Source organism: Quercus suber, unplaced genomic scaffold, assembly GCF_002906115.3.
Source record: "Quercus suber isolate HL8 unplaced genomic scaffold, Cork oak 2.0 scaffold_159, whole genome shotgun sequence".
NCBI classification, from domain to species: Eukaryota; Viridiplantae; Streptophyta; class Magnoliopsida; order Fagales; family Fagaceae; genus Quercus; species Quercus suber.
Window position 1 is genome coordinate 667,951 of NW_027069620.1, and position 9,065 is coordinate 677,015.

A 9,065-nucleotide genomic window follows, 5' to 3' on the forward strand; every position below is an offset into this window, starting at 1 on the left:
GATAATCTTTGCAAGCCTAAAGTAGATGGGGGTATGGGTTTTAAACAGTTGAAACCTTTCAATTTGGCTTTACTAGCTAAACAAGGTTGGAGATTGCAAATGGGTCATAATTCCCTTGTTTATCGTGTCTTCAAAGCAAGATATTTTCCTTAATGTGATTTTGTTGATGCGTCACTTGGTAATAATCCATCATATGTATGGCGTAGTATTATGGCTTCCCAAAAGCTTGTGCAACATGGACTGAGGTGGCAGATTGGTAATGGCTTCAATGTGTAGGTGTGGAAGGACAAATGGCTACCAAGTTCCTCAACTTTTAGAGTTGTTTCCCCAAGGCTGAATTCCCCATTGGATCTTCATGTTTCTGAACTTATTGATTCGGAAAATAAGTGTTGGAATCTCCATTTATTGCAGCAACTGTTCTTGCCGTTTGAGGTGGAGGAAATAAGAAGTATTCCACTTAGTTCTTCTCTTCCCCCTGATAAGCTCATTTGGACAGGTACCTCTAATAGGATGTTTACTGTACGAAGTGCCTATAAACTTGCCTTGGAATGTTCAGGTAATTTTGGTGGTGCTTCTTCTTCGGATGGCAGTCACTTACGCTGTTTTTGGAAGAAACTATGGCGGCTACCAACTCCTCAAAAAGTTAGAAATTTTTTATGGAGGGCTTGTAGGGATATTCTTCCCACAAAATTGAATCTCAAGCGACGTATGGTGTTAACTGAAGATCTTTGTGATGCCTGTTTGCTAGAGCCCGAAACTTCAGGCCATTTATTTTGGTCATGTCCGAGAGCTAAAACAGTTTGGAGCTATGCAGGTTTTTTTGATTTGGTTTCTGCACTTCATTTCAACAGCTTTATGGAGTTAGCGTGGAGGATGATTATGGTGGATCAGTGTGATGAAAATGCTGCTGCGTTGACGGGAACTATTGCTTGGAGGTTATGGGGCAATCAGAATGAAATACGCAACGGTGGAAAACGGCTAAGTGAAATGGAGTTGTGTCATGATGCTTCAATGTGGCTGTTGGAATATCAAGAAGCTACTATTTCTACATTACTGTGGATGACTGAATCGGTTCTTCAACAACGGTGGTTGCCTCCCTCTGATCAGTTGTACAAAGTGAATGTGGATGGGGCTGTGTTCAAAGCAAGGAATGAATCTGGGGTTGGTGCAATAATTTGTGATGCTAACGGTTTGGTGGTGGCTGCTTTGAGCAAAAAAATCTACGCTCCTTTGGGTCCATTAGAGGTGGAAGCCAAAGCTTTTGAATTGGGTTTGGAGTTTGCCAAAGATGTTGGATTACAAGAATTTATTTTGGAAGGTGACTCTCTCAATGTGGTTCGTGCCCTTCAAGGTTTATCTTCTTCGCCTGTTTCAGTGTTACCTATTATTTATGGGATTCAAAGTTCCACCCATGATGTTAGGAAAGTGTTATTTTCTCATGTATGTAGAAATGGGAATAAGCCTGCCCATATGTTAGCAAAACATACTATTGGTATTGATGACTTTATGGTGTGGATAGAAGAGCATCCTTGTTTCTTGGAACAAGCTCTCCATCATGATGTAATGTTTTCTCCTGTTTAATAAAAGTTTTCAAGTTTGTTATCAAAAAAAAAAAAAAAATTATTTATTTATCAAAACCTTAATGTCGTCAAACGGCACGTCGTTGAAGAGGCGGAGAAAAGTCGTCAACAGAGACAGACCCCAAAAACATTGTATTACATCGCACGCACACCATCTTTGATTCACATCTCTGTCTCAGCGCACACCTTCTGCAAATCTTTCGAGATCTCTATCCGCCATGGCCTCTTCCTCCAATCCCTCAAGCCAGTAAGTCTTCCCCGTAATTCAATGCCACACAACACCAACATCTTTTTCTTTTACTTTTATTTTTGGTTTTAAAGTTGCATGTATGTTTTTCTATTTGACAATTTTGATCAAACAAAACCATCTTTCTTACTCTTGTTTTGTTTCTGAATTTGCGTGCATGTATATAATCTCAAAGAGAGGCTGCTATACGGAGGCAAAACAAGGGACCCCCATATAAGTTCTTGGTCCCTCTTATCTACGCCCCTGTACTTCCTCTCAGTAAGTCTTCCATTTATTTATTTATTTTTTTCACATATCAAGTTTTGAACTTTTTTGCTTTTGTTGAATTGGATCATGTTTCCTTCATGGGTTTTGGTTGTTCTCTGTGTTTTGTTTATGGGTGTTTTGAATTTTTTCAGTTCGACTCTCCCTGAGGAGGAATCCGGTTTTGAGGGATCGTTTGTTTACTATTGTGCTGGCTGGGGCATTTGCTCATGGCTTTTATTTGGTGTATCCTTTTCAAATTTCTTATCTTTCTTGCGTTACAGTGCAATCTGATTCTGCGTTCCTTTTACTAATTGATTGTATTGTGAATGTATTGATTACAATTGCAGCATTGCACCGTATTTGTTGCGTGGCATATGAAAATTGGATATTGTTATTTTCACTCTCATTCATAATAATTTTACTCTGGTTGCCTGGCTGTCAAATTACTACAACCCTCCTTCTTTTTCATGACTTGGGACAAGCTAGGAACAAAAAATATGAGAGTAAGCATAGATACAAGTGGAGTTATTTTTGCTCATGATTTAAAAATTTTGCTTTTGATGTATTTCTTAATTTTTTACCTTGTGTAAGCTGGGTGTTAGGTTCATGACATAATGACTAATGGGATGTTCTGTTGTATGGAGTTAAGTTGTGGTAAATTGAACTACATTTCCTGTTTTAGTTGAAGTCATGGCATAATGCCTCTTGCCGTAACTAAATTTTATGCCAAATGTCAACTTGCCACAATCCCCCTCCTTTATCTGTGCTTCGGACTGGCTATTAACAAAATATATGACACTAAGCATAGACACAACTAGAGTTATTTTCACTCTCATGTGTGTATGGTTTTTGTTTTTGTTTTTTTGTTTTATAATTCAATAGTTACAATGGGGAAGGGAGGGATTTGAACCCTGGATGTTTCTCTTGAAATACCAAGAGATGCTAACCAGTTGATCTACAAGGCTGTTGGCTACAATTTTTGTTTTTGTTGTACTTAAGTTTTAACTTTCTGTGCAAGGTGGGTTAGATTCATGTCATAATGATACAAGGGATCTTTACAACATTTGTTTACTGAATTAAGTCTAGAAATGCTTGTAGTTTTTACAACATTTGTTTACTGAATTAAGTAGCCACTCCTTTCTGTGGGAAGCTGGGTGATTTTTCTTCCAAGGATTTGTTGGATATACATGAATGAAGGATTTTGTTTTAAGGAATACCACTGTTATGATTATAATTGTGGCTCATGAGTCATGACACCTTTATGCCCTTTGTGGTAAGGGAAGGGAGCAGGTCCAACTTTGGAGATTGTTTTCTTGCATGTTTGGAACTGAGTTTTTTTTTTTTTTTTTGGTTTAATATATGTATCCGGTTGACACTGAAAAGACTTGATCCAATTTTGTTGTCTTTGCTGCACCAGTATGAAAGTTTGTACAACCACTTACAAATGTCTTAGCTCCTCTAGTTATATGGGTCTCTTTGGTGATTAGACAATGGATCTCTGATGTCTTAGCATAAATGCATGTACTAGATCACACCTTACATTAGATTGCACTCTACGTGGTAGATCGAAGTACTTATAGTTGTTTTAATCACTTAAGAATCATGGCTTAATATCGTTATTCCTTCTAAGCATGTCTAGGCTCTTGTGACTTAACCCTATGTTTTAAAGTTCATTCCAGAGCCCTCACCGCGCCCCCCCCCCCCCCCCCCCCCCCACCCCCCCAAAATCTCTGTCCATCTAAACAGACCCTAAAGCAGCTGTCACTATGATGAGCTTCCATGTTGAGGTAAAATTTTCCCTCTATGGAGCCAAGAGCCTTGTAGCTCAACTAGTACCTCCTGGTATTTCCAATGGGAACATTCAGGGCTCAAATCCCTCTCCCCTATTGTAACTATTGAATCTATCAAAAAAAAATTTCCCTCTATGGAAGATTAATTTCATCCTCAAAAAGGTTCATTAAGGAGTAATATGTCTTTGTAAGAGCATGTTACCATGTCCATCTCTTTGTAACAGCATGTGATCCTCAAGGAAGTTTTGATTTTTAGAGTCAGTAGGTCCTTGTAGGATTTTGGTTGTTTGGTTCCCTAAAGGATCTAGAGTATGGATGGTATGAGGGGGATGCTCTGGTGAATGTTTGTAAAACTTGTTTGCTAGCGGAAGTTATGGGGATCTCATCTGCTCAAGTATTCCCTACTCTCATAACAAATGGATCTATTTCACATCTGAGCTTCTCTCTGTTTATCATTGTCTCTAATTTATTTTCTCATCATTCAAATGATAGGGAGTCATTATATTGTAACCGAGAGTTGGAATTGAGGCTATTTCTTGAAGTTTTGCAATGATAGTTCTACAGAGAAATATTTGGACCATAGTTGGCACTGACCAGGGTGCAAAGTTTATAACTTCCCAAAGATATACACTACATACACATGACTTTGGGCATAAGAAAGGGTTGTACCCAATACACAAGGCTCTCACTTTTATGGAATTTGAGCATAAGTACCATCATTTTAGGTGTTGGAATATTCCTGTATTATTATGAACTGCCTAATTTATTTCCCTTCCTATTGCACGTGAATTGATTAAATCAACAAAAGAAAGAATATCTTAGTTTCAATCAGTCTCTCTTCATTGTTGCCCTTGGCAGATGTAGATCTGGATCTGACTTTGAGTTTGCTCATTCTCTTTCATCTTTTACTTGAACTTCAGAAGCTCCTATACTCTCTTTAGGCTTTTACCATTTAATTGCCCTAGCTTTCGTATATTATCCTGACTATAGTTATCAAGTAGGACGCACTGTAAATATTGAGGAACTATAACCAAGCTTATGTACAATGCTAATAAAGAATATATAATTCTATGTGGTCTTGAAACCTCTCTTACTGTTTACGAGCACCCTATATTTGTTGTCTTCTCTCTGTGTTGCTGTTTTTCCTTGATAGACATATTCAGAACAGATATATATGATGCCGAGAGCAAGTGATGCATGGCGCATGGGTTGATCTGTTGGCCTACAGAGTACAGCCAACTATAATATATTTGCGGATCTTGTTCAGATGTTTTAGTTGCACCATGAGGTTAGGAAGATTTTGATATTGTATTTTTCTCATTCCATTTATTGTGGAGTGGTTACAGCATATTGTACTTTTATTTTTTACCCTTAAGCCAAAAATATGAGATCAACATCCAGTGTTGCATCTCTGGCAGCAATTTGAAATAATTACCAAATGGACATGGTGCTTTACTAAATCATAGATGCTCGATTATTTGAAACATTATTATTAATATTGATGATTAAAATACTAATGGACCTGATACGTATGAGTTATGTCTGGTTGAATTTGCCTCATTTTCTTCCCACTTGTATAGTCTTAAAATGCTGCTTTACAGTGAATGCTTGTTTGGTGATTCAGCCAAAAAAAAAAAAAAAAAAAAAAAACCCAAAAGCTAACAATTATTACTCACAATTATTAATCTTCATTTTGTTTAATGATATGAGTTAGTGAGTGTCTATTTGTATCCAACTTATATGCGCTTTTATATACATGTACCAGTTTTTAAAACCTCTTTTTTCCTTTTAATATTAATATATTTTAGCACATTTTTAATAAAAAATTTAAATAAAATTAAATAAGTTGAGGACAGACAGGCAAGTTTCCCTTGACTGGTACAACTTCCTCTTCACACTTTTCAACACCCCTGGCCCTGGCATCAATTTTTTCTGCTTTTGCATGCGTAGAAGAGGCCAAGCACTGAGCAAGGCATGCGTCCTACGGTCATAACTCATAACATTTGCTGGTATCAGCACCTAGTTTTGTGAGGAAAAGGAGAAAGTGAAGAAAAATCTATGCGCCTATTAGTCTTACCCTGCGTGGAAAGACTGTGCGTTCCCTGTGTTGCTAATTGCCAATTCAAAAGAACAAATAAAGCACGAGCCTTATTAGCAATAAATCATTATCTACATGCTTTTCCAACACCATCACTCTGCCCCGCCCAGAATTGTGTTTACGAACAACACTGGTTTTCCTTTTTGGACGCATTAAGAATAGACAAGTGGAGTTCCAGAATATGCCTACTAATTGTCCGAATACAATGTATTTTAATTTTTAACTAATGATATTTGGCTACATTATCACATTATGGAATATTCAAAAATTCAACGGTACCCAATTTGTCAAATTATTAGTGGAAATTAAATGAATCGGGTGTCTAATTTTTCTTGGACATAACTATAATTTAGAAGTATACAAAGGGCAAAGTTCAAGTTGCAGTCACCACCCCCATAGTCATGGTTGTTAAGGTTTTAATATGGGCTAAGTAGTAAATTCAAAGCTAGAATATTCTACTTCGATTATATGAAATTGATTAGACACAAGTACTGTTATCTGCCACCGCGTGAAGCTGATAAACCAGAATGGAGCTATCTCTAAGTGAAACATGTTAAACATATGTCCTTAAGGCAATTGTTAAGAAGAATAACATTTGATAGCAATGAAGTAGGAAAAGTCTATAAAAAGTTGGAACTCTTTTACTGAAAGTGGCTAGGAAAAGTTTTTCGACTTCGTTGAAAATTCTACCTTAACCATTGCCCTTAGGACACTTAATAACAGAATTCTTAAGTTATAGCTTAAGCTACGTTAGGGAGTACCTACTGTCTCTTTATTGTATAGCCCCATTAGGCGTTAATTCCTTAGCTTATATTTGCAACAGACGCAGATAAAAGGAAAGGAGAAGAGAGTAAAATGATTGGAATATGCTAAAAACTTCATTCTGGAGGGAGAGGGAGATCTAGGTTGGATTGGGAGAGAAGGAAAATTAAAAACAACTATCAATCTTGCAAACAATTTTTGTAATATTGTTGGCCCATCCACAGAAACACACAAGAAAGTTTTGTCAATAAGCTATGGAGAATAAAGGTATAAGCCTCCAAGAAACATGTGAAAAGTGCTGGCAATCGGTGGTCCTGGATATACATACACCGTCAACTCGTTTTTTTTTTCCTTTGATTTGACCCTCAATTAACTTACTAGAAGCAGAAACTCTAAATTTTATTAAACAAAATTTTTGTCATAGTATTATCAAGATAAATTTCAAACATTGCCCATGTAAAATTTTAAATGGATCAGTGACCTGGAATGCATACACCACTGACCAAACACTCTTATAGTAAATTCAGATAGATGCCTGCAAGTGCAACCAGAAATCTGTGTTAGTCCCATGGCAGAAGTTCTACCCAGGCACAGGCAAATAAACTGTGTTTGTGTCAGTCACTTTAACACCCACCAAACAAGCATTTTTTTTTTTGGCTGAATCACCAAACAAGCATTCACTGTAAAGCAGCATTTTAAGACTATACAAGTGGGAAGAAAATGAGGCAAATTCAACCAGACATAACTCATACGTATCAGGTCCATTAGTATTTTAATCATCAATATTAATAATAATGTTTCAAATAATCGAGCATCTATGATTTAGTAAAGCACCATGTCCATTTGGTAATTATTTCAAATTGCTGCCAGAGATGCAACACTGGATGTTGATCTCATATTTTTGGCTTAAGGGTAAAAAATAAAAGTACAATATGCTGTAACCACTCCACAATAAATGGAATGAGAAAAATACAATATCAAAATCTTCCTAACCTCATGGTGCAACTAAAACATCTGAACAAGATCCGCAAATATATTATAGTTGGCTGTACTCTGTAGGCCAACAGATCAACCCATGCGCCATGCATCACTTGCTCTCGGCATCGTATATATCTGTTCTGAATATGTCTATCAAGGAAAAACAGCAACACAGAGAGAAGACAACAAATATAGGGTGCTCGTAAACAGTAAGAGAGGTTTCAAGGCCACATAGAATTATATATTCTTTATTAGCATTGTACATAAGCTTGGTTATAGTTCCTCAATATTTACAGTGCGTCCTACTTGATAACTATAGTCAGGATAATATACGAAAGCTAGGGCAATTAAATGGTAAAAGCCTAAAGAGAGTATAGGAGCTTCTGAAGTTCAAGTAAAAGATGAAAGAGAATGAGCAAACTCAAAGTCAGATCCAGATCTACATCTGCCAAGGGCAACAATGAAGAGAGACTGATTGAAACTAAGATATTCTTTCTTTTGTTGATTTAATCAATTCACGTGCAATAGGAAGGGAAATAAATTAGGCAGTTCATAATAATACAGGAATATTCCAACACCTAAAATGATGGTACTTATGCTTAAATCCCATAAAAGTGAGAGCCTTGTGTATTGGGTACAACCCTTTCTTATAACCAAAGTCATGTGTATGTATATCTTTGGGAAGTTATAAACTTTGCACCCTGGTCAGTGCCAACTATGGTCCAAATATTTCTCTGTAGAACTATCATTGCAAAACTTCAAGAAATAGCCTCAATTCCAACTCTCGGTTACAATATAATGACTCCCTATCATTTGAATGATGAGAAAATAAATTAGAGACAATGATAAACAGAGAGAAGCTCAGATGTGAAATAGATCCATTTGTTATGAGAGTAGGGAATACTTGAGCAGATGAGATCCCCATAACTTCCGCTAGCAAACAAGTTTTACAAACATTCACCAGAGCATCCCCCTCATACCATCCATACTCTAGATCCTTTAGGGAACCAAACAACCAAAATCCTACAAGGACCTACTGACTCTAAAAATCAAAACTTCCTTGAGGATCACATGCTGTTACAAAGAGATGGACATGGTAACATGCTCTTACAAAGACATATTACTCCTTAATGAACCTTTTTGAGGATGAAATTAATCTTCCATAGAGGGAAATTTTTTTTTGATAGATTCAATAGTTACAATAGGGGAGAGGGATTTGAGCCCTGAATGTTCCCATTGGAAATACCAGGAGGTACTAGTTGAGCTACAAGGCTCTTGGCTCCATAGAGGGAAAATTTTACCTCAACATGGAAGCTCATCATAGTGACAGCTGCTTTAGGGTCTGTTTAGATGGACAGAGATTT

At 36.9% G+C, this 9,065-nt stretch overlaps 1 protein-coding gene and 1 long non-coding RNA gene across 2 annotated transcripts; one reads left to right on the forward strand and one right to left on the reverse strand.

The window, feature by feature from the left end:
* Window positions 1–1,674: 1,674 nt before the first annotated feature.
* Window positions 1,675–5,402, forward strand: LOC112029508 (uncharacterized). Its single transcript, XM_024062193.2, has 4 exons — window positions 1,675–1,827; window positions 2,003–2,085; window positions 2,226–2,316; window positions 5,027–5,402. Exons 1-4 carry the CDS (start codon window positions 1,799–1,801, stop codon window positions 5,055–5,057), a joined length of 234 nt encoding a protein of 77 aa, XP_023917961.1. The 5' UTR covers window positions 1,675–1,798; the 3' UTR covers window positions 5,058–5,402.
* A 1,546-nt stretch (window positions 5,403–6,948) lies between these two features.
* Window positions 6,949–9,057, reverse strand: LOC136069263 (uncharacterized). Its single transcript, XR_010630494.1, has 2 exons — window positions 7,717–9,057; window positions 6,949–7,258 (listed from the first exon to the last, which is right to left on the reverse strand). It is a non-coding gene; the product is annotated as an uncharacterized LOC136069263 (long non-coding RNA).
* Between the last annotated feature and the right edge of the window lie 8 nt (window positions 9,058–9,065).